Source organism: Zosterops lateralis (assembly GCF_965231275.1).
Source record: "Zosterops lateralis genome assembly, chromosome: 8".
NCBI lineage: Eukaryota > Metazoa > Chordata > Aves > Passeriformes > Zosteropidae > Zosterops > Zosterops lateralis.
Window position 1 is genome coordinate 16488662 of NC_139768.1, and position 24726 is coordinate 16513387.

The following is a 24726-nucleotide window of genomic DNA, read 5'->3' on the forward strand; positions in this document are numbered from 1 at the left end:
ACACTCCAAAGATCGTTCTTCAGATATGCAGCAGGAGAGGTGATGGAGAAATCAGTGTATTGCAAATGGGCTCAACCAACAGCCACACTGATACATTCAAACAGCACTTTCCATCCATGTCTTCTTAGAGCAACAAACTGTCTTTGCTCTAGAGAGGGTTTTTTGCAGTCAATTATCTTCTGACTCTTCCACAGTCTCCCTCCAAAGAAAAAAATTCATACCACCACCTACAGAAATGCTCTCTGGCCAGTCCACAAAGTTTCTTATGCAGTTTTCTTGTGCACAACCCCTCCTGATGCAGGATTTTCCAACTTTAAAAAGGGAAATCAGAGAGAAGAATGGAAAAACTCATGGGAAGAAGATAAAATGAGGAAAGAAGACAAAAATAACGCTTTTGTCCTCTCAGTATCATTTAAAAAAATCACAAAAAATTGAGGACAAGGAAGTCACTTTAAAAAAGAACAAAAACTACAAAATTGTCCACAGGACATTTTCTACAGGACTACCTGGCACTATTTATAATTTCCTTGCACCTCTTCATGGCACTGAAGGCTGTTGACTCCTTGTTTGCATAAGGGAGAAATGATAGTAAATATATTTGACGAAATAAATTGATGAAAATAAGATAAAGGTGTCTGGAGGAAAGAAGAACTGCACTTTCCTACTGCTGAACCCATTCTCCTTGGGGGGCAAGGTTCTGAACCCCATTACATTTTCCTTGGTTTTACAGGTAAAAGGTTTCCAGCACAGCTGAGCACTAATTATTATTTCAGGAGAACAATGACAAACAGGAGTTGCAGGATGGAATATGCCAACTTCCCAAGCCAGAGCTGATGGGAGGATTTATCCTACCCTGCAAGTGGCACAGCAAACCCTGGGCATTCAGAACCCAGCAGGCAGAGCCACTCCAGCTTGGCTGAATCAGGCCCACAACAAGCAAGCAGGACCATAATATCTTCATAAAGTGGTATTTAAGTACAAACATCTGCCTTGCCATTTTTTAATTAAGGGAGTTTATAGCTAGGTATTCGTTTCTGTAATCCAGGACTCCAGCTACAGAACTGCCATGCATATTCTAATTTTGGCAGCTAGTTTATTTAATGGAGTTTGACATTGTTTGACATTTAGCTGAGTCACCTTGTTCCTGGGTAAAGCAACAAGGGCTGTTCAGCAGTTCAACAAGAAAGAGGCAGAGATTCGATATCAAAAGTAGAACATATATCACAGAAATTTTAAATTAAATACAGCTGAGGTCTATTCTGTTCTGGCAGCTTCTCTCTTTGGGACACTAAGTCAACCCAAATGTTTTCCAGATATAACTCTTCCCCTCAAGGATGTGGCACTACCATCTCCCTCATGTTTCTGGAGGGTGGGAAGGGTAGGAAGTGTTGTAATGGGCATATAGGGTTTATCTCACCCTCTGCAAATATCACACACCCATATATCAGAACATCCATCACTAGAATCTGCACAAAAGCTAAGGAGCAGCCACCTGCAGTCAGCCAACGTTTTTCTAGGAGAAAATGAAACAGGTAGGCCAGTGACAGTCAATACAGGCGGAACAAATGCTACCTGTAGACAGGATTTTCCTACAGCACCTCATGTGAAGCCATTTGCACTCTTGTAAAGTGCTTTCAAGGACCTCAAAATGCTTTCCAGTAAGAAAAGCAGACCAGCAGTATCTATTCTTATCACAAAGAGGTTTCATAAAGTGATTTGGCTATGAGTTTGTTGGTGGTACAGCTAAAAAGAGAGCCCACTCTTTGACTTCTTTCCTCACCCCAGATAGGAAATGCATGGCAACACCACCTTCCTCTGGCTACAGAGTCTGGATGCAGCACAGAACACTGCAGAGAGAAAACCCCAAGCCTGAGACTGCCTTCCACAAGATCTAAGGAGGTTGCCAACACACTGCCAGGCAGCTGTGCTGCCTTGCTGTGGCTCTGATGCTTGTGTTTTGTATTTGTGCTGCTGGTTTTTAAGTCCCTACTCCCCAGTAACCTTGCAGCTGTGCTCACCACACATCTGGAGGTGTGCTATTTGCAAATAGTGTTAGGGACTGCAGCATGCTCCTGGAGAAGACTAAGCCCTCCCATCCCAGCTTCTCTTCAGAGAGAAGAACTTAAGGAAAGAGCTGGGATCTCCTTTTTACAGTGAGAGACAGAACAGACCTTTTAACGGTCTGAAAATACTCCATTTATCCTGGCAGGCAGTGCAGTGAGCCAAACTTTAAGCCAACAGCCAGAATCATGCAGTCAGACAAGAGGGACCTGGCCAGAGCCCGCAATTCCAGGAGCACAGTGTGGTCTGGCTCATCTCCTCCGTGCCATCCCTGTTGGAAGAAGCTATGTAGAAGTGTGTGCTGTTACTCTGAGGACAGGATACCCATCATGTTCATGCTCCCTGCAAAAGGTGTCAGAGGGACAGTGTCTCAGATTAAAAAGATAAGTATCTTCTTGGCCAGCATTGCAGAAATCCCTATTTGCATTTAACCTTCCTTCAGTTTCCTTTCTATCGCAGGGGCAACTCCAGTTATTGATTCCGTATTTTACAGTAACAGTGTCTGCAGAACCACAGTATCCAGAAATGACAAAGACTGACTCTGGTCCCCAGTGGTCTCCCAAATGATGGCTGCCTGGTTGCATCCCAAAGATACAGCCCCCTGGAGTCATCAAATCCCTTTGTGTAAGAGGGCACAAGCCAACCTGAATCTGAACAGCTTGATACAAGATCTCCTGAGAGCCCTAAACACCATGCCAGCTATTTTAGGAGGTGGTGCAGGTCTGGTATTATAAGGCTGGGTGTATGAGCTCCCAGGGAAAAGGCATTTATAAGAATGGTCACAAAAATACTAGAAACAGTACTAGAAAAAGTACTAGAAACAGCTGGGGAACTGCAATCTCCAGCTGCTCTCAGCCTATTTAGGGCTTTCCCCACAGCATTACCTGGTAGAAAAGGAATGATTCTTTGCTTGGGATCTTTCTGGCCTCCTTCAATAGGGAACTTGTCCAGAAGCTGCATCTGCAAAGGAAGCACAACAAACAGCTTAGAGGGAAACATGGACCACCTGCATAGGGACCAGGGGATCTCTTGGTTTGTGTGGGGTTTAAGACAAAAGCAACTGCAGGAATTGCTTAGTCTTGTTGTAGGGGAGCCTGTACTTAAAAAGGTATGATACAGTTAACTCCAAGAAAGGGAGGGCAAATTTCTGGCAGCACAAAGGAGCTGGGACAGGGCCCAGGCAGACAGCTGAGCCTGCCCTTGCTCTCATTCTAAAATTAGGCTCCCAGTTTTTGCTACAAAACACACGCCTTGTCTCTAATACACAGCCTGCCTGTGCTGGTGGAGCAACAGGTTTTACCTGTCCATCTGACAGACCACTCTCCTGGCTAAAAATGCTGCTCAAACACCCAGATTAAAGCATATCTAATAAAACACCTGCTCTGCCTTTATGGCAGAGTCAGAAAGACCCACTGCTCTGGTCTGGTAAGAAAGAGCTCCTGTTCTCCCAGGGAGACAGAGATGGGGTTTTGGGGAATACCTTCCACTACAGTCCCTACATGGAGGACAGTGGGTGAGGAGGCCTCAGAGAGCAAAGCATCCCACAGAACACCAACCCCAGGAATGGCCTAAAAGCACAGCTCCGGGTGGGTGTGCTCTCAGCCCAGTACCCTTTAGCACGTGGTTTCCTAGCCTAGGAAAGCTGCATGCTGATCTGACATTCCTAAAGGAGCCCTACCATATATCCTTGGAGGATGAGACCTGATGGACAAGTGCCACTGAGGCTGAAGACCAGCTGAAAGGCCTCAGACAGAAGGATGCACCTGCTCTAGTGACACCTTCATGGACTTGCCCAAAAAAGACCATCTCCAGCCCTGAAAGCTGCCAGAGGCTCTCATTTTTCCCATTCAACCTTTGCAACTTTTCACTCTCGTTCAGCATGTGCTGCTGCCAAGACAGAGACCTAAATCTTCACATTCTGTTTCATTTCTCCCCGTGTTTCCTATGCATGATGTCTCTATGATGCTCAACATCCCCTCCCTACTCAGAAGCCCTGGCTCCCTCGGGCAGGGGGAACTCCAAAGCTCCTGCCAGCCCCAGGGCTCTGTTCCAACAGACCAGGAGAGACATCTTTAAACTCACTGTCCACAGCTCCTGTGATCTCTGAGGAAGGCAAGGAAGGAAAAGCAAGCAGTTGTGTTACTTGCCCTTGCAGAACCCCCATCTCCTCACCTCAACTGGATCTACAGCTCAATACAAATATGCAAAGTGGCAGCAAGAGCTGGGGGAAGGGAGGGGATAGTCTTCAATCAGCATTTAATCTCACCAGTGCTATGTGTCCAAAAGGGAGGCTGTGCAAGTTAACAGTGGTTTTGCTAGCTCGACAGATTTTCTTTTAAAAATATTTTTTTGCTAACTTGTGGAAAAAACAGTCAGAATTATTTTTTTTACTTTTTACTGGTTTTGTTTTAAGCACGCAGAATCCCTCTCGTCTTCCACCACACACAACATCTCTCCAGCATTTTCACCATATGGCACAGCAAACCAAAGATCAAGAGGAAACTCAGGAGTAGAAGGAACATCTGTGCAGGAGAAGAACTTAAAAGATCCCACATGTTTCCCCATCAGGGAGTCAGCCTGGTAAATAAATAGACCATAACTTTGCGGATTGTTAGCTAACTCACTTTTCTGCCTACAGAGACACGTTTTTTATTAAAAATGGGAAATTTTGTTTTCTTGTAGGTAGAGCTCTGGGTGTCTGAGGTCAGGCATGGGCAGGAGCTTCCTTCAAAGAAGAGGGAAAAAAAAAAAAAAAAAAAAAAAAGAGGGGGAGAGAATCCCCACCTACTGACTTGAAGTTTCGCTGTTGCTACAGTTTTAGCCAGGAAGGCAATTCTCACTTTACTACGCGGTGACTGATTGAAAGCTGGAACTGATACAGTCAAATTCCCAGGGTTATTCTTGGAGTTAGATTAGCTTGGCTAATACAAGACTTTTTAACCACATCAAGAGAGCCACAATGTGTATAACTTAGTGCTGTTTATCTAAAGGGTGGATATCAGCAAAATAGATACAATAAACTGAAGCTGGAAGAGTTTGGCTAAGCTTTCCTAGACTACACTTTCCACCCCAGCTCTTGCCTCTGAGGAAGGTCTGGATGGCAGGGAGCTGGGGGAGGCAGGGGCACTCTGGGAGCCATGGATCCTTCAGTATGTTAAAGTCAAATAAAGTGCAGCAGAAGCAGGGAGTCTTCCTCAGCACTTTCCTGCACCCAGTTCTGCCATTCAAAGCCAGTGCAAGTTAGAGCTAAAGTCCTAGGAAAGCAGGATTCTGTATCCTCCCACCCACGGAGAAGGATGCAAAGTAGAAGAGGAGGAAGAGTTGTACACAGGAGGAAAAAACCATCAGTGGACCTGAATGAAACATCCCAAATCTTCCAAAGATGACGGGGTGTCCTGACCCAATGCCTAACGTGCCTGCTCAGCCAGCTCTGGTAAGAGGAGACAAAGGGAGTAGCTGGAAATGAAGAAAGTTAAGGGCTGAACTACCAAAACTGCTCCTGGTAGGCACAGCCCTTTCCTCGCATGATTAACAGACAAAGACCAATAAACAGATTTTCAGTTCTTAATTAGATGTCTGCAGAGCATCTGAAAGTCGAAAACTCTTTTGTCTGTGACAAATGTTTGTCTATTAAATGAAGTTATTCTTGTTATAACTGCAAATACACATATGATTGATGAAAAAATCCCTTCACCTAATGCCCCCAGTTACTCTGCTCAGACATGGGCAGTCTCTACCAGTTCTTACTCACATCTTTGATATATGACAGTTAACTTAGGGACAAAGTTTGCTAAATCAGAAAGCAATTTTGTCACCTGGAATAAAATCATCCATTATGAAGCCAAAGAAGGGAAGTCTGGATGCAGAGTCCCAAAGAACTGAATTGGGGATGTAGTTGGCTTTCGGCAGACAGGAAAACACAGCTGGGCAGTGTATTTTGGCAAAATTGGAGGAGCTCAGTTCATCTGCTTACAATGAGGAGGAGCCTCCAATTGCATGACTGGTGTAGTGAGCTGAAAGAAACCTGTTACCATATCCTGGTATCACAGGGTGGAGGATCCGTTTGGAAACAGGGAGGGTATATGGAAACCAGGAAGTGAGATTTCCATCCATTCAGGCAGTCTGGAGTCAGGCTGAACAAACAAATCCCACTCTCACTTCTGGCACAACAGATGCATGTCCACAAATAACTCACCACTAAAACTGCCTCTCCAGTCTTTGTCTCTCCAAAGTGCTTTGGGTTTGCTGACATCTTTCCTGCTGGAGTCCTGCACAGTCCTGCCTTCTGTTCCACACACCTTCCTTCTTCTTCTGCCAAAACTCCTTTAGAAGACCCGCTATAAAAACTTGTGGTCCAGATTATGACCTTCTTGCAGCAGTCAGCAAATGACCATCAATTAATCTCATAAAAAATTAAGGGAATTGATCAAATCATGTGAGTTGCTGCTCATTAAAAAGAGAGCAGACTCAAGAGCACTGGCCCACTCTACTTCTTTCTATTTGTACATAACCATGAAATCACTTGACTTGCAAATAGGAAGATTTCAGAGTATCAACTCGACCACTTCCCCAGGCATTTTCCTTCTCATGTCTTCTGCTTCAGGCCACCTTTACTTAAAATGCAAACATGCCATGAAGAAAGAGCCACTCCTGCACCCAAGAATCATTTGGGTTTGCCAGATAACAGCATCTCTGGTCATTTCACATCAGCTCTGCTGTGAAGTTAAAGTTTCACCCCTGTCTGCCTTGCAATGGTAATACCTGGTAAAAAAATCTTAATAATGAAAAACAAGCACCCTTTGAGATGCTACAAGTAGCATCTGTGAGGATGCGAAGCCAAGTGGCTTCCTGGTAAGTTACTTACTACATTTTACCTATCTTGGTTAAATTTTCATGAAACAACATTTCTTTCTGCTGCAGACATAAGGACTTACCAGTCTGGGTACTCCAAGACTAAGAGGCAACTTCTCTTTTGAAGGAGAGGCTTTTACTCTGCTAAAAACCAACCGGTGCAGAGAACATGAACATATAAATGGCTTGGCTGGCCCTGTGGCATTTGCCATGCAGAAACTTTGTTCCTGGTTTGGTTTTGAGGTTTTGGAAGTTTGTGTCCAAATCCACACAAACTAAAATTAACCCACTGGGACAGTTACCTGACCTCCATCTATGCCTTATACCACAGACTATATGGGTTCCTACTGGGCTGTTGGTTCCTCCCCTTCCTTCCTTGCAGCAGTTTTAACTCCTCTGGTTAGAAGAATGAAGTTCTCTTAAAATGAGCAAATGAGGACACCCACATAACCTCTTAGTGTGGAAATCTTTCTGGTTCCTTTTCAAGTGGATGCAGGTTTGCCATGTGCACAGATAAAAATCAAAGCTCTGCAGGAGGTCAGCACTGCAGTCACGGGGAGGTTTATTTATAACATGAAGATCCTGAGGATGACTTTCATGCAAGCCCCTTACTTTGGCAAACAAAACAACATCCACTGCTGCAAAATGACAAGGACTCTGACCTTCTACAGAGAGGTGAGGCCTCTTTCCCTTTCCAGGGTATAACTTACTTATGTCCCAGAGAAAGAGCAGTTGAAAATCAAACCATGACCAAGAGCAGCAGTTTTTGCAAGGTCTCCCTAGAAACCCCAGTTTGCCACCTTACTCCTGGTCATTCAACCGGTCCCAAGACTACAGTTCTTCCTACACTGAATGCTAAGAAGCACATCAGCTTCCCTTTTTCCAAGTGCTCATCAGAAAACACATTTTTCATTAAAAATGAGGTAAGTTAACAATAACTTCAATTTAGACACTGATGGACTTGAAAGGTAAAGTAAATGCAGACAGTCAGGCATCAGGCACGTCCCTTCTCACAAGGCTGATCTGATCTCAGAGTCCCATGGAGGAAAGAAGAGCTATGGCCAACAAAGAGACGAAGAGGAGAGGAGGCATCTGTGCATGAATGGGCTTGTGTGCAAACTTCTGAGAGAGTCTGCCAAAGAAACTGGAAGAAAAGCAAAGATACTGCCAGGAATCTGAAACTACTGAGGATGGAAATCACACCTCAGCAAGAGGGGTTAAGGGCATCTGCAAATCAGAAAGGACTGAAAGTCTCTAATGCAGATAACACAAGTTTAGAGGAGGAGAGGTAAGATACCGGAATAGGAACTATTAATTAAACCCCTGAGGTGCTGGAGTAATTTCCTTTCATTTTGAAGTTGGAAACCAGCTGTGCTGCTTGCTGACAGAATTGATGGTTTCAGCATCATCAGCTATATTTTGAATTATAAACCATGTGATCTGCAAGAAAGGGAATGGCCAGGATGGAATTGAATTCTGTCATCTGCCAGAGTTTTCCAGTGGATAAACCTCTCTGGTCCTGTCTGCACCAGCAAAATGTGAGATCTCAGGTAGGTGGCGTGAGATTTAATCAAGAGCCATCAAAGACTCTGAGCCTTATGTTACAGAGCAGGAGTCAGAGACTGAATTCAGAGGAACTACACTCATCAAAACTCAGCAGGACAGAAGCAAATGGAAGAAGTATTACTGGTGGTTTTCAGATACAATTATCCTCTCATTTGTGGGCTTGTCCATCTATACCATATTCCAAATTCTGGTTAACCAGGGAATCCAAAGGGGTCTTTCCCTTAAGGAAGATGGCTGGCCACCATTTCCAGAGAATGGAGCTCATGCTGCTAGGTAACATATCAACATTTAAATGGCAGCAGGTGAAAACAAGCAACAGAGTGGAGAACACAAGAGACCATCTCCACAGATTTACCTTCTACATAGTGGTCTAGAGAAGATAATTTCTTCAATTGTTTCATTTTAGAATAGGTGTTCTGCTAAGGTTGATTAGTGGAGCATCCATGATGTAAATGGAAGGACTTCATTCACTCCAGCTCAGGACCATACCTGCTGGGATCAATGACAGAAGGAGATACATGGCAGGGAATGAAACCTCTGCTTCTGGGGCAGATCTCTCTACAGCACACAGCTGTTAGAGAACTTTCTCTGGATTTCTCTGAGCTTTTTTTTATTTCTCCTCTGCTTCACCCTCCCACAGGAACAACAAACCAGTTCTCACAGACACAAGACAGCAGGAGGCCTGCTTAACTCCCACCCCTTCAAAATTGGCCACAGCAGAGCTGTTCCTGAGCATAACACCAACTAGGAAAAGTTGCAAAAGATCTTTGGGTGAGGACGTGGAACAGACTGAGCCCAGGGGAGCTCATGTGTTAGCCACTCATGCACAGAACTGACATCTTACACAGCAGAAGGAGGTGAAACTCCATCTCTTCCTAAAGCAGTAATGGGTTCCACAATGCAGCAGGAAAACTATATCAGGCAGCCAGTGACACTGGCTCCCTTGTGGTGTTACATGATGCCACAGCATGCAAGAGAAGTGCAATAATTCAATCCCTGAAAAGCAGCAGCAACTGCTTTCCTTTTATTATGAAAGAAAAAAAAATTACAGCAAAAAGTCATCCGGATAACCAGCTGACATGCCTGATAATTACAGCATTATAGGATATGTTCTGAATTAAATATAGTGCAATCCGTGAGAAAGTCAAACAAAAGCAGGAAAATGCATATAAAATAAAGAGAACAGACTTTTACAGCATGGTGTAATCCTCAAAGGGAAAATGCCTTTCTCAGGTCTGAAAGTGTCTACAAGAAATCTTGGAAATCTTACAAACTTCTCAGTATCCAACTAAAAAAGCCAGGGGAGTAGAAGGCAGGGAGCAGAAACTGGGGGTCTTTCCCCAGCAGGATGCATCAAAAGAGGGAATGCTGTTTTCCAGTTGAGACATTGGGTTTTTTTCATACAGAAATGCATCTTTCTCTAAAGACTCCGCAGAATGAGCCCAGCATGTGTGGCTAACACAGCCTGGCAAAACATTCTGAGGTGCTGGTTTGGGATGACAGAGGCACTTGGTGCATCTCTGAAGAGCTTCTCAGAAAGGCCACACTGTCCTTTCACAGAGCAGCTATTGAAGTCTCCTGCCAGAAGCATTTTCTTTCCCCAGTGCTAAATTAAACTGGCCTCATCCAACTTAACCACACTGGAAGATGCTTGGACAAAGGCTACTTCATACTTTTCCATCTATCCATGGTGATTATATGTCCCCTGTTACTCTGGTATCTACAGAGGATTTGTCCCAACAGCATCCCTGGGAAGCAAGGCCATACCACAATGCCTGTTTTAGAGAGATGAATGCTGCAGTTATGTGGCACCACAGGGTCATGCAGAGATGTCAGAGCCATGCTGATGCCATGCCCCATCAGGTCAATTAGCTTCTGCAGAAGGCTCGTAATTTTGTGATGGGGTGCAAGCAATTTGCTGGATTTTTTTTCCAGAGCTGGCACATCCAGAGCCAGCCCAGATGCTCAGGCTGCCCAACCTAGGCATGTTCTAAAAGGCTCACTGCAGGTCACAGTAAAAATCCTGTCTGGAAGAAGAGCTAACTTCAAAATAAAAGCATCTTTCCTTACATCCTGTAATTTTTTGTCCTTACAAAAGCCACAGGCTTTAAAGTGTTCTTTCAAATTGCACATAAGCAGCAAGAGATCAGCGTGTCCCAGTGAGAGACACTGCAGTAATAGTGCCCTTGGACACTCAGCTCTGGCCTTCAGACAGCAGAACTGCATCTGGCAGCACTGTCAGAGAAGAGGTTCCAGTTTTAAACACAATGGCAAGTCTAAGAGCTTCACTGAAAGGGAGCAAAGCACCGAGATCACTTCCATTAATCACTGCTTCCTACATTACTTGGGCATTTAAAAATTATTTACTCTCCATCCTTCTTTTAATTTCAACCCTTTCAAGCCAATGATTGAAATATAGTGCAGCCCCACTAAGACTTTAGGGTTTATCAGTTCACTGTTTTTACCAAGCCACTCTAAAGGCCCCACAATGCGAAAAGTGAGAGTGCCTGCCTTAAATTCATGCAAGTAGGAGCAGCTCAACTCAGCTTAGCCCAGCACAAAGGCTGGAGAGATTGGTGGGAGGCTGCAGGCCTTCGAAAAACCCTCTGGTCCTTAAAAAAAAAAACCCAGCAGCAGCTTCAAACACTGCACTGCAGCTGCAAGCAGGGTGCTTGAGGAGGCATCCCAAAAGCAGCACAAGGGCCATTAGCAGAGTGCTGATATTAATTGCATCCTTACTGTTAGCAAAAACACACACCAAATATTGTCAGCATGATTTACAGGCTGTTTTGGTTTTACCACTGTTTTGTTCAGTGCTGTCAGATCATCCAGGGAACCAAACTCCTGCTCTGCTCTGTAACATGACAGATTTAGGATGGCATCTTGTGAGAAAGGGGGCTGACCCTTCAATAATGTGTCCCCTTGTTTGCTAGAGTGACTCCTCTGGGTTCAGGCAGTCCCCAAAAGGGAAGTCAAGAGCTGGAGAATCACATTGGTCATGCAATGCCCTCTTCTACCCTTCCCTACTCCTCTTTCATGAAGAGGAAATAGTGGATTTTCATGGGTGTTTTAGGCAGGGACTACCCAGACAGCCAGACCCCATCTTTACAAACTGATTTTGTTTGAACTGGTGCAAAGCCTGGCAGGGAAGCTCTCTGAAATCAAATTTATACATTGGATAGTAATTGAACTTGCACCCACAGAATCCATCCTTAGAGAGTCTTCTAAGTTGCTCACACAGTGCTGACCATAGTTTTAACTAAATCCTGTTAAAAACACACCCTCATTTAAATTTGTAGAGTTTTATGAGTCTGTGAGCATTCTTCCCTGCTCACTGCTAAGAGAGAGATGAGACTTTAGCTACAAATGTATGAAACTTAATCCCTCTGTTTTCATAATCTACATCTTCTCTACAGCCTGTTAGTTTTGCTTGATATATTGTCCCCTGGAAACCATGAGTAACTTCAATATTGAAAACAGAAACAATAGCTCCGAACACAATGGCACATTTTACTTCACAAACTCCATCTGAAATGGTATCTACTCATCTCTGTAGGACACTTCTCATAACTCTGGGGAGAGCATCTGCCAGAGGAGAGCGACCGCCCAGCACAGTACAATGAGGAAACTGTGCCAAGCACAACATAACCACAGGTTTTAACTCCACGCTGGGAGGAGACTTCTTTGTCTTCTTTTCTTTCTCCCTCCCTACCTCCAAACCCCAAAGATGCTTTGCCTGCGTATCTGGTTCCAAAAACATGTATCTTGTCTTTGAGAGGATTTAGAAAGGAGTACAGACAACAAATCCCACCACCTGAGTGGGCAGAGGGAGATGCATATGTGTAACAGATACCTTGCTGTGGGCCTCCACGAAGGTAATCAACAGTCAGCAGGACAGGAGGTTTCCAAGAGCTTGGAGGCAGCTGCCAGCTTTACACCCCAGCCCCAGCACGGGCTCTTCAGTTCAGGCACTGCCCAGCCTTGGGTGCCATGCTGTTATCTCTCCAGGATGCTCATAGGGACAGCAGAGCTGGTCAGTGCCAGGGAAGGGCAGATTCCAAAAGCATTGGCTCTCCAGCTGGGCTTGCAGTGCAGGGAGGAAAGGATTTACACACTAGAATACAATGTGAGAACAAACCCAGGTTTGCAAAAATCTGTCTTCACTGGTTCCTATTATAGCAGCATGTCAGAGATTGGTTTCTCTCTGTAGATTTTTTTCTGGACAGGAAGGACAAAGTTCATGGGTATCAGAAATCTGTTTTAAAGAGCTCTCCCATTGCTAGCACAACCACACAACACAGGCACCTGAACTGCACAGTCAGACCCACACCAGCTCCTTCTGATCCCTTCCCCAACATGCAGCATGGACAACTTTCTCTCTTTAAGAGCAAAAGGAGAATTTGGGTAACATCTGAGTTCATAAAGTCCTTGCCCAGAAGGAGAATCCTGGGGGACCTGGGACCAGACCCGTCCCAAAGGACCCAGCATCCTAAGAAGGGAGGCTAGGACTTAAGTCTTATTTTTGTAAGTACAAGTCTGCCTGGAGACTTTCATTAATTTAATTGAGAACAAAAGCAAACCCTGGGAAAGTAGATGGACTTGGACGGTGTCCACGGCGGCTGCGTGTGCTGCTCAGAGCCGGGTGGGCACTCCAAGTGTTTACAGGGCCTCCGTGTTACGCTCTGCATGCTCCAGCCCTACTCTGGGATTTTCATTCAGATAATCATCATCCATCTCTGGATGCATTCCTTGTAGACCAGATGCTATTCTGTGTATCGTACCAACTAATCACATGCAATATTTGGCAGAGTATGAAAAGCATCAATGGCGGTCTTTGACAATGGTAGGGTTTATTTTAGTCTTTTTTTATCTCAGTAGCTTTTAAGTGGCACAGGCACGTTGTCAAGAAATACTGTCAGGGCTGTGACTTTTCCAAACTTGCAGAAGAGAAAACTGCTACAAGTGGTGAGAGAGAAAGAACACATGGAGGCAGATGATTACATCCAGGAGGAGAGGGGCTCCTTCCAGCTCTGTCCTTCCACAGGAGGCTTCCTGCCTATATCCCTGCCTGGTGGCATTTGCAAGACCTGATGGTGAGACCATGGTCAGCAGTACCAGGTGCAAGAGCTACCCAGCACATTGATACCAACCACAGGCAGCACAGGGCTGCTTTGAAAGCCAGAGCTGTTGTGCCCATCCCTGCCAGGGCACCAGCAGAGTTTTAAGCCAAGGGTGGCCACAGGGCCGTGTGGGCTGAGCACCAGCACCCATGGATTCATAGCCAGTTGGGTACATGTCCAGCTTGTCAGAGAGCATTTATGCCTGCTCTCCTCTGGCAGATAACACAAGGAGCAGTGCAGCATCAGGAACAGTTTGTGCTTAACTAGGCATGTACTTGGTCAATAAACAAAAACACAAATGTTCTCCAGCCTGCCTGGCCACACATGCAAACCATGGTGGCCAGCTAAAGGGTACACACTGGGTGTGCACTGATGCAAAGTATGCTTGGGTGATTCAAGGAAAGGGTGCTGGGGAAAGCAAGCCACAGGAAAGTGAAGCCACAACTCATAACATCCAGCAGCTCCTTCTCAAATATTTCTGAGGGGAAGAAGGTGACCTACAAACTACTTTGATGGACAGGTTGATGTCCATCAAAGATATCCAGTAGTGATGATACAGATTTCTATGCCTTTCCACATCTTGTGACCAGCTTTAGAAGCTGGATGGGGCATACAGGCCGGGCAAACAAGCACGACAGTCATTTGTGTCCTGCTGGGCACTGTGCAGGCATCCAGGGCTATTTCTTATCCTCCCTGTGGATTTGCATTTGTTTATTCTCTCCTCCTCTTCATCACACAAAGCCACAATAAAGGAACATCAGAAAGACGTTCGGGTTGTGGAAACATCCTCAAAAATGAGTTGAAAAGTCCAAGCCTAGCCAACAAGCTGCAGGTACCACAGAGCTCTCTTCTGCCCTAGCCCCTGGCTCAGGTAGGAAATTAACATTTCACAGACTCCTCCTGAAATTACATGGTTATATTTTGTCACAGAAAGTATCCAGGAAGAGACTAACTTGCATCAAAGAGATTCAAGCCATATCCAGGCCCTGTAATTCCCTTATGAGCAGCAGTCAAGCTGTCTGATGGCACTGCCCTATGAGACCTGGCTGCTGATTTCGAAAACCCACATGATCCTTGTGTCCTCCATAGGGTTATCTATCTTTAGCACCTCAGCATTATGGCTGTAAGAAATCAGGTCTAAGGAACTGCCATCTGCTGAACTCAGCACTAAAAATCCAATTAAATAAATAAAAGAAAAAGATACCAAGAAAAAAGTGAAGTGAGGAGGAGGTGGGAAGAGGAATGACACATCAACTGCTTTCTACTGGGCACAAGCAACCTCAAAACTTGAGTTCCCCGTATGCACCCTCCTGAGAGTAAGAAAAATATCAGAGCACAGAATGGCCCATTTTCCATCAGAAGGCAAGACACCAGTCTCATCAAAGCACAGCTACTGCCAACCTCCCTTTGCCATCAAACATGGGCAGAAAAGGCATGGGAGGGCAGCAACTACACTCTCATGGCCAGCACAGAGAACGCTCTTTGCCAGATGCAAAGTTATCTTGCTCAATTAGGGCTTCCTTTGGCTCTAGTAACTCACCAAATAAATTACCCTACCAGACATACAAATAACTAAATACATAGACAAAAATAACTATTTTGCTGAGCCAGGTGCAGACAATTGTTTCTAGCCCTTCATATGGGACCGGTGCATGTCTCCACATGAGGTCAGATGCCAGAAAACATTGTGCTGGCCAAGAACAAAGAAAAACCTGAGAGTGGCTGAGGAACAACAGAAACAAAACTCAGAAGGAATTTTTTCCACCCTAACAGGTGCAGAGATGTGATTAAATGTGCCTCAAAACTCAGGCTTTCAACATGGCCTGAGCCTCACACTGCAGATTCAGTATGGTCAAGGGGGCTTTGAAATCCCACCCCTGCTTTGAACCCTGCAGATCAATATCAGCCTGGAGAAGGATTTGAAGCCAGAGGAAGATGCTCACGTTTCGAATGCAAGTGCCAGCAGGGGAAAGGGGAGGCAAAGGGGCTGTTCTCCATTACAAGAGAAACTGCAAGAGCTGTTTGGGCAGGTGATCCCTGTGCCTGAATGTGGGACTGAACAGCATTAAACACTGCAAATACAATACAGACTTGAAAACAAAACCAGATTTCCCTTCCTAACCATACTGAGACATGAAACAAGGTAAACTGCAAGACAGCTTCACTTGCCTTTCTGTTAAAACTGAGCAAAGGAATAGGATTCAAACACCAATTCTGCTGACAGATGGGCTGACACTGTAATAGTATCTCATCTACTTAAAAGCATCTCTCAAATGTCAGAGGTAGAAAGAGAGCTCCAGACTTCATATCCTGACTCTGAATGAGTCCCTCGAGGTATTGCTTCTATATTTGATCCATGCAGAAAGAACCTATTTCTATCATCAGATAGGAACATAGAGAAAGAAGGAAAAACTGAGATGAGGAAGAGATACTGCTGGAGAGTTATGGGGTTGATTCTGGGTATAATGCTGACTTGCAGGAGTCTGACAGTTCTGGGACACGTGCAGGTGCCCTGTGTGCCTGCAAGCAGCTTAAAAAAATTAAAAAAAAAAATAATTAAAAAATCAATGTAACTACTCCAAAAAGCAAGAGAAATAATCAATTTCTGCAAAGTGAATGAGTTCTAGGATGCAGAGGCCACTTTTCCATGCTTTGGCACTCATGTAAAGGTGAGGTTTTTTTCATGATGCCCCTCAATATTCAGGCACAACTGAATTCCCTTTGCAGGAAAACCTCTCTTACACTTGCCTCCCCAGCTGGGAAGTCTCCAGGTGCCATTACTGCCCCACTGAAGGCAGTGAGCATACAATGATTATGTAATTAATGAGAACCTACAAACTGGCTTATTCTTTACTGAGAGGGTGGTCAAACACTGGAACTGACTACCTAGAAGACTGGTTGATGTCCTAAGCCTCTCAGGAGTTAGGAGGCATTTAGACAATGCCCTTAACTTGCTTTAATTTTTGTCAACCCAGAAGTGTCCAGGTAGCAGGATTACATGGTCATTTTATGTTCCTTCCAACTGGAATATTCTGTTCTAATAATGAAGGCCTGTAGCATGTACATATAGAAAGAATTACTCTGTTTCAAGATTATGACAACCTCAGAAGATGAGAATTTTCTGTAAACTCTTACTATCCTTGGATCAGAACCCAATACCAAGGACTGAGTTTAAAACTCCACATGAGAACAAAATGATCAGTCTGAGCTCTCAACATGACCACAGTCACCGTTGCATCTGGATAGCCGACAGCCACATGTTAACTTATTCTCTCAAATCCATAGGAGATGAACTCTTTCAGAACATGGAATCCAGAGGACAAATCTCTAAAACCCAACTCTCCTGCTTTAGTCAGGGCAGGGGAAAATCACAGTATCCTGCCTTGCAGCTCTTCTGGTGCTTTCACTGCCTTTCACTGAAAATCACACAAAAGGCCAATATATATTTTGTGTCCTTAGACTAAGAATTACAGTTTGCACCAGTAGAAATATGAGAGACCATTGTTAAACTTGTCACCCCCATGGAGAAAAAGAGCCCCAGTGCTGGTGGGCTGGAGCACAGGGAAGCTGTGACTGTAATCTTCCCTGCACAGAGCTGATGATGTCCCAAAGGCAGGACAAAGCCACTGTCCAGCAGAAGTGGTTCAATCTTGAAGTCTGCCTTCCCAGTTGTCCTCATCTCCCTTCCTTACATTGGTAAAATACTGCTGGCAACATAACACACTGATTTCACCAGGGAGCTCCCAAGCTTAACTGATCACAGTGAGCAAAGGTGTTACATCTCTCAACTTACCTTGCAGCTTCTTGTGCCTTTTCTAGCCCCTAACACCAGACAGACATTGCTCTACTCAGAGCTAGTATGTGCTACTGAAATACAAATAAATGAGCAGGCCACTATGAGAGACGGAAAGAGTTAGTTTTCCATTCTGAGTATTGACTTATTTGAGAGCCTGATGTATTTGAAATCAATTTTTTAAAATATATTTAAAGAGCTCTCTTTTATAGAGGGACTTTGTAATGATGTGGAAAATTCACAGCTCCCAACATCAAGCCATGGGTGGAGGGAGTCTGGAGTATGAATTAAAAATAATGTGGTTGTTAGCAGAAATTAGCGGCACCGATTTAAATCCACACTCCCCTCCCTCCTCAAATAATCACCCTGTGAACAGAGGTGGTTTATGGAGCCCTCTGGAAAATGTTCCTCATGGCCTCCATTCCGGACCCAAAATAAAATACATTACATTGCAGCAAATACTTCACCAGGGTGCTGCTCTCTCTCCCCTCAACCCACGCCTCCCATGCGTTGCTAATTAAATGAACAGCAGGTGCTTAGACCACAAGTGCAGCAGGGCTGGAACGAGTGCAGTGATTAAACCCCCTGGAATATCTTCTTGGAAAGCTGCATCTTTCCAGGGACTGGACTCTTGGAGGAAAGATGAGATTAGAGGGGAGGGCTGGGTCAGCCTTTGGCTGTGAGCTCCAGGATCAGAGGGTGCTTTTGAAGGACGACGGATCACTGAAAACATCAGATCTCTGAGCAAGGTGCTGGTGCCTCTGTTTTGCCAAGCCACCTTCCCAGCATCCCTGCTACAGGGTGCACACAGCAGAGCTTTCTCTGCCTCTGGGCTGGAGACATCTCCTTCCTCACCCAGTTCAGAACCATCATAACAATGCAGAGCAGCCTGCCCCATACCAAGGCATGTCTGGGCACCTCAAAGCTTCAAGCAAAAATTAGCAATGCAATACCTGAGGCAGGAAGCCATCCCAGCCTAGCCCTGGGTGAGGCTAGGGAACGGATACATCACAAGCCAGAGTGTCAGAGCCAGCCAGGAGGGCTATGGGTTGTGTCTGAACACATGACATGACACATCAGGTCATGCTAATGAGATGTTCCTAGTTTTCACCCAGAGCAAAAGCCTGCAAGCCCAGTGTCCTGGTTTAGGGCAAAATTGGGAAGAAACCTCCAAATGGGGTTTCTCTGGAGAGAAAAGAACTTCTCAGAGAAAAGTGGAAAAAACTACTTATTTAACAAACAAACTGCCCACAAGCATAATAAATGAATAATATGAAACAATAAAACCTCTCACTGCTCCAAAGAGAGATGGCAAAACTGAGAGAAGTCCTTGCCGGGAGTTAACTCAGCTCCCTCAGTGTCTTTTCAGTCCCAGTCCCTTCGGCGCTGGAAATACCCAGGTCCAGGCCCGGTGGGTCTGGTGCAGCTCCTGGTGCTCCTCTGGGTTTTTCAGTCCAGAGGAGATTTAAACAGTCCCAAGAAAAAAAGAAAAAAAAACAGTCCAGGAAGCTTCTTTGCCTCAGCTAGCTAGACTAACTAAAAGGAAAAAAAACCTCTCTCTGGCCGCTGTCCGTGCATCCGATGAACACACAGTCCCAAGGATGAAGAGAAGATGCAGAGTGAACAGTTTTCAAAACAAACTGCACGCTTCTTCTTTCCCCTGCTCACTCTCAGAACCAGTCTTAAATGTACAGAACACATAGTACACACAGAACACACAACTGAGGATACAGGCATCATAGTCACCCTAGGACACCCAGAGAACAATTTTGTAAGAGTAACTCACTCTTTGGGGTGTGTCCTGGCACATCCATTTACCTGCTGCCTCTGTGCTGCAATCTCATCCACAAGATACTCTGGGGACACAGTGTGGACTGAATCCCCCCCTAGTTCTTTTACATGTAAAAGAATTATCCTTGCTGCCGCCAATACCATCACCAGGTTTCACCTCCTGAGACCAGAAATTAAGCAAAACTAAAGGCAAATACTATCCTGTTACTGATAGAGCAGACAGTGCTGGTAAGAAATGGACAGGTGTGGAGCAAGGGGCATTTAGGGGCAGCCAGAGCTGAGTAGCCCATCAAACCAGCTCTTCCTGCATCCTGCCCTGGGGCCTCCTTGTTTTGCCCCAGTGAAGTCCTTGCCCTGCACCATGCACTCCATCAACAGCCACAGCTCCCTCCCATGACAGCATGCCAGTCTCACCCAGGTGACTTCCCATGGAGACAAGACAGGGTAACTGTAATCACCCAAAGTCCACCAGTGCATCCTAACTCTGGGGGACCCTAAACCAGTTACCAACTGGGATAACATGGTACAAGCTTAGAAATAAATTCCTCATCCCTTCTACAAATTCAATTTCCAACCACAAGACTCCATGGGACCAGGACATAATCCCAAGAACGAAAAGCACTATTTATATTTCTGCTGAGCCCTTCACTTCTGTTTGGTCACTCTGCTGATGTTTCACTTCTTTACCAAACCCTGTCAGAAATGGCTGGGGGCTCATGGGGAGGAGAAGGAACATGGTCATTACGGTCTGGCTTAGCTAGTGTAATACAGCTAACATTTGGCTTGTTAAAAACACTCCAAGCCAAAGACTTCAAAGCATTTTACAAACATTAATGAATAAACTTTCTCCAGGAGGGCTGATTATAGCCCCCATTTTATGGGTGGATATTTCCAGATAACCTTCCTGCCGCACCAGAAGTTCCTCCCTCCTTCTTCCACACCACAGACTCCAAGCTCCTAATTACAGAAAAAAACATTTCCACATTAAGGCAATGAAATATATTTTGACCTAAGAGTGGAACAGGATTCAGCATGAGGTTTCCTAACAACAACAAGCAGTAACTGACAGTCCTGGCGCTCCTGCAGCTCACAGCACACCCCTGCTCAGCTGGATAATCCAGGGCTCTCCCACACCCAGAACCAACCTGAAACTTCGTAGGACTCCTGTCTACCTTGGAAGCACCTTTTGCAAACTTTTCCCTTTACATAAGGATAGCCAGGGACCACCTTCATGTAGCACATCACTTGCTCCCCCTACCTCATTCCCAGAATTCAATGGCAAATGAATCTCTACCACCTCCTGAAGCACCAAAAGCTAAATCCTACCCTTATGTGTGAGCAGCCCGCACCCTCTAACCCTCAGCACAGTAATACAATGAACATTGCACAAGGCAACAGAGGTTTTTGCAAAACTGCACCAAGAGTTACCAACACTTACCAAAAAACTTCTAGACAACCTGGACTTGTTACAAGGATACAGGTGTACATCATGTGCCATCCCACAATGTACTTTCTTCACCAGGAAGACACATGCCAGTTTTGTTCCAGCAGCAGCACATCACGGTAGTGACCAGGAAAAGCCTGGACTTGGATATCAAACATTCCCAGACGACAGAGAGGCCACAACATTCCAACTCACTGGGCTGTCAAAAGCTTGAGATTAGCCAGATAAAAGGAAAAGTTTGTGAAATAATTTTTTGGCCCAGGTAGATAAGGTGTATTCCCTCCTAAGATAAAACTTTGATCATTAAACTCAACCTAGCCCTTCAAAATATTTTTTTCTCTATTATCATTTTACTTAGTCTTTTCCTGGTTTGCTTTCTAATTTCTTCCCATTTGGCATTTCCCCCTCTCTTTCACAGTGTTTTCATGGTTTGTCCTTCATCTCTCTCAAAACACCTGGCTGAAGGGAGCAGCTCAGCAAGTCCCACTGGTTTTCTTAACACACCCTTTATAAAACAAATGCATCAAGACCCAGACAAATGGCTCTGATGTTACCTCTGTTTGCAGAAGCACCACTAAATTGATTAGGATCTGCCCTTGACTGACCTGGTGAATCAGAGGCATCCCTGCATCAACACTGATGCCTCAAGAATGGCTTTAATAGAGAGCTCTGCTTGTACTGCAGAATTACAGGAATTATCTTAAACATACTGTGATGCTTTTCTGAGTCTCTGCTTAGTCTTTTGTGAGCTCCTTCACAGCTCCTGCCATCAAGAACTTGTCAGCAACTTGTTGAAGTACAAACCTCCTCACTGGACTGCAACTCCCTGCTCTGCTGCCTTTGCACCCTCAGAGGGTCCCAGGTGGGATAGCTTAAAAACCCTTTAGTTATGTCCACTTGTGTAGGTTAATGCTCAATGGCAGGTGTAGATTCAGCAGGCTGCCAGCCAGGCCAGTGCCAAAGGATCTGATGTGCTGTAAGAATTCAAGCCCTTCCTTTCCTGCGCAGATCCAACAGACCAGAACCCTCCTTTAAATGGAAAAGCAAAAGGTGGAGAGCAAAGCCCACAGCTTGGCTGAATGTTGTTAAAACAGGGCACCCAGGAAGGAGTGTGCACAAAGCTGTGCTTCCCCCAGAACATCACTATTCCAACTTTTTGTGTGATTACACCGTGTGTCTGCTCAGCTCTGTGGGTTTCACTGCCCTGACCACTCCACTTCAATGCTTCCCCTGAAGGGAGGGAAGTGGAAACTGCAAAAGGCAGTTTTCCAGTGTGAATACTTGCATTTGCACGAGACATGAAACTGCTCTGGTTGCAGAAAAGGAGAACCATGCTGTGACTCAAGGCAAGCAGGAAGGGAACAGGGGGCAAACAAACTCCTGACTTAGTGCTCCATACATTGATGATGAAAAGATCAGTCATTCAGATGCTATAGGGAAGAAGCAAATAGCACCCAGTGCTCATAAATCAAGTTGGGTGAGCCTGATCAGGAGCCTTCTCTATGGCAGGCAGGACTGGACACAGCCCACAGATGCCAGTTGATGCTTTTCTGTGTTCTTGTAAGCAAACCATGTTGTGACAGGACCAAGAGCTACTGCTCCTTCCAGATAGGGCCTTCCCACATCAGAGCCTGTCAGAGCAGAAAGCTGGGGGTGGGGGGGTGAGGTGACATGGAAAAGAGCCCTGACAGAGCCCTGCATAAACCTTCCATTACGGCTGGGCAATTTTCTATTTGCACTTAAATGCAATAATGTAAATAAACTCCCCGTAACCCTTCCAGGGCTATTTAGGACGTTTGCAAAAACAACCAGCTCCTCTCATCACGAGCCAAGGGATGCGAACACAACAGGCATTTCTCATCTTGGTCTCCACACACTTAATGAAAGTGAAGGATTGTATTCCCTGCACAAAAGAGGAATTGTGTTTCAGGGCTGGGGGTGTGAACTCCGTGCAATTTTCCGGCAGTATAAATAATTGAAAGCTGAGTACCATTAAGGCAGAGCGACAACGTAGTGGAAGGGGTGCAATTGTCATGCCCGAACTTTGGGGGTTTGGGTGCTTCAGGGAAAAAAATAGCCATGGAAAAATCACACTGAGGAATTTCATTTTCACACAGATGTTCCAGAAATAGAAATATAAAGGCTGATCTTGATCTCTGGTAAGAGGAAATATATTAATAAAGTGGCACTTGGAGAATTTGCTGCCTGCGTGAGGCCAGCAGCCCTAGAGCTGTAGCTTTGGCTGGGGCTGGTCCCACAGCCAAACCACTCTCCTGTGTTTTATTGTTCCAGCAAACAAAACCTGGAACAAGGGTAACAAACAAGTGGGCTGCTCTCAAGGCTGAGCTTTAAGTCCTGCTGTGGAGATCTATGAGGAGAGCTTCCAACACCAAAATAATGGAGACGGAGGAGGAATAACACAGGAGGTATACACTAAGCCTTTACACACTCTAATAAAGAAAGGCTTTCAGCCCAGTTTTTATCATGATTTTGCATAATCCCTTGTATGAGGTACTGTCCTGGCACAAAACCAGCACGTCTGGGCCCCAAACCAATGCTTTCCACCATGGTTCAGAATTTTTGGCAATTTCAGGCATGAAATGCCTAAAATGGAAATCTTAGATTTCCATTAGCATCACAACCTTGCAGGGACTTATGTTCCTGATACATTGGATTTTTAACATGTAAAGCAACCAACAGCTATGAAAATAGGTCTGAGTCCTCCACAGCTGATATATATCAATTCAGTTCATTAGGAAGAACTTGTTGCTTTTCCTCTCTGTGGCTGTATCCAGAAGAGCCCTTCCCACAGCACAGGTCCTCCAGTATCCTCACAGCCTCCAAGCCAGTGATAAGGGAGGGATGTAGGTACTGATGGTAAGAACAACTTACACAAACCAAAACTCTAAAAAGCAAGGGAATAATTCCAGAAAATAACACTTTTGACCAATTTCACTGTTTGCTAGAGGCAGACCATGTGCAGTTAAAAGGAGACAGCTATGAAGTCAATAACCTCTTTGTGATGCTCCCAATATTTCTTGAAGAAACCCAAACAAACAAAACTCATTTGCCTAACTACATATAGAGCCCAGACCTCTGAGATAGAGTGGCATGGGTATCACCTCTGTTCTTGCCTTGCTGCTGTCACACCCTGAGGAGTTGGCTAAGCCACCACCTCACTTTCTAAGGTCACCCATGTCCTGGCCAGAGAGGTGGGTTGGTGCTGAGCAGCAAATATTTCCCTGCAGGAGATTCCCATGCTGCAGATTAGGGCCAATATTCAATTGTCAGCTTTATGCTTGAACAGAACCTAAGTGAAGAAATACAAAAGGGAGGGTACCCATAGGCTGGGTCCCCTTCTCAGCTGCAGGTTCTTTGCCATTGGTCATTTAATGCACCTCTATTGTAGGTTGGCAGGCACTTTGCCATTTCCTCATCATTGCCCTCATCTTTGTCTGACGTGTAAAGGCTCTTTAAAAACAAATACTGGAAGCTGAACAGATTGTTTTGCCAAGCAAACATTTAAATAATGATGGAAATTACAATTATAAACAATTCCATTTATTCACTGAACACAAAGATACTGCCCCAAGCCAGCTGGTATCCTAAGGCACTGAAGGCTAGAAGGACAAATGGTATTTAGATAGATTTAAGTCAGTGGAGACAACCATTCTCAGCTCAATACCCATGTCAGCTATTAATTTTTTCCTGGGGGCATCTCAGTTCCCCTGGGAAGTCTTGTTACAAGCTTGCTGCTGGGCTGTTTTTCTGAGAGCAGGCATTGAGGGGTCTCTGCTACTGAAAGCCAAGTCTTGCAAGTGAGGCTGCACCAGGAGCTCCAGCACAGCTGCTAAAACATGGAGGCACAGTCAGCCCTCACAGATGGTGCAGGGCTCCTCCTGAAAATCTGGTTTTCTGCATCCTCTGCAAACCTTGCATTGTAAGTCTGTCCATGCACTGTCTGGGATAACAGCAGCAAACAACTGGCCTGTGTTTACTCAGAAGAAAGGATGTGCCATTTCTCCCCAAGGAGCCGGCACTGACCTTTGGGAACAGACGTGTTGACAGACCCATGTTCAGATTTCCTCTGAATTTTCTCA

General features: G+C 45.1%; 1 protein-coding gene across 4 annotated transcripts in view; it reads right to left on the reverse strand.

The window, feature by feature from the left end:
• The window catches only part of SH3PXD2A (SH3 and PX domains 2A), a 205687-nt gene that overhangs the window by 174928 nt on the left and 6033 nt on the right, over positions 1-24726 (reverse strand). For 3 of the 4 annotated variants that reach the window (XM_083866965.1, XM_083866964.1, XM_083866963.1), the window contains exon 1: positions 2946-3153. In XM_083866965.1, coding sequence (XP_083723091.1) covers positions 2946-3060 — 115 coding nt within the window. In that variant the 5' untranslated portion in view covers positions 3061-3153. Of the gene's footprint in view, positions 1-2945; positions 3154-24726 lie in introns of those variants that run through there. The other variant, XM_083866967.1, reaches the window with a different exon arrangement.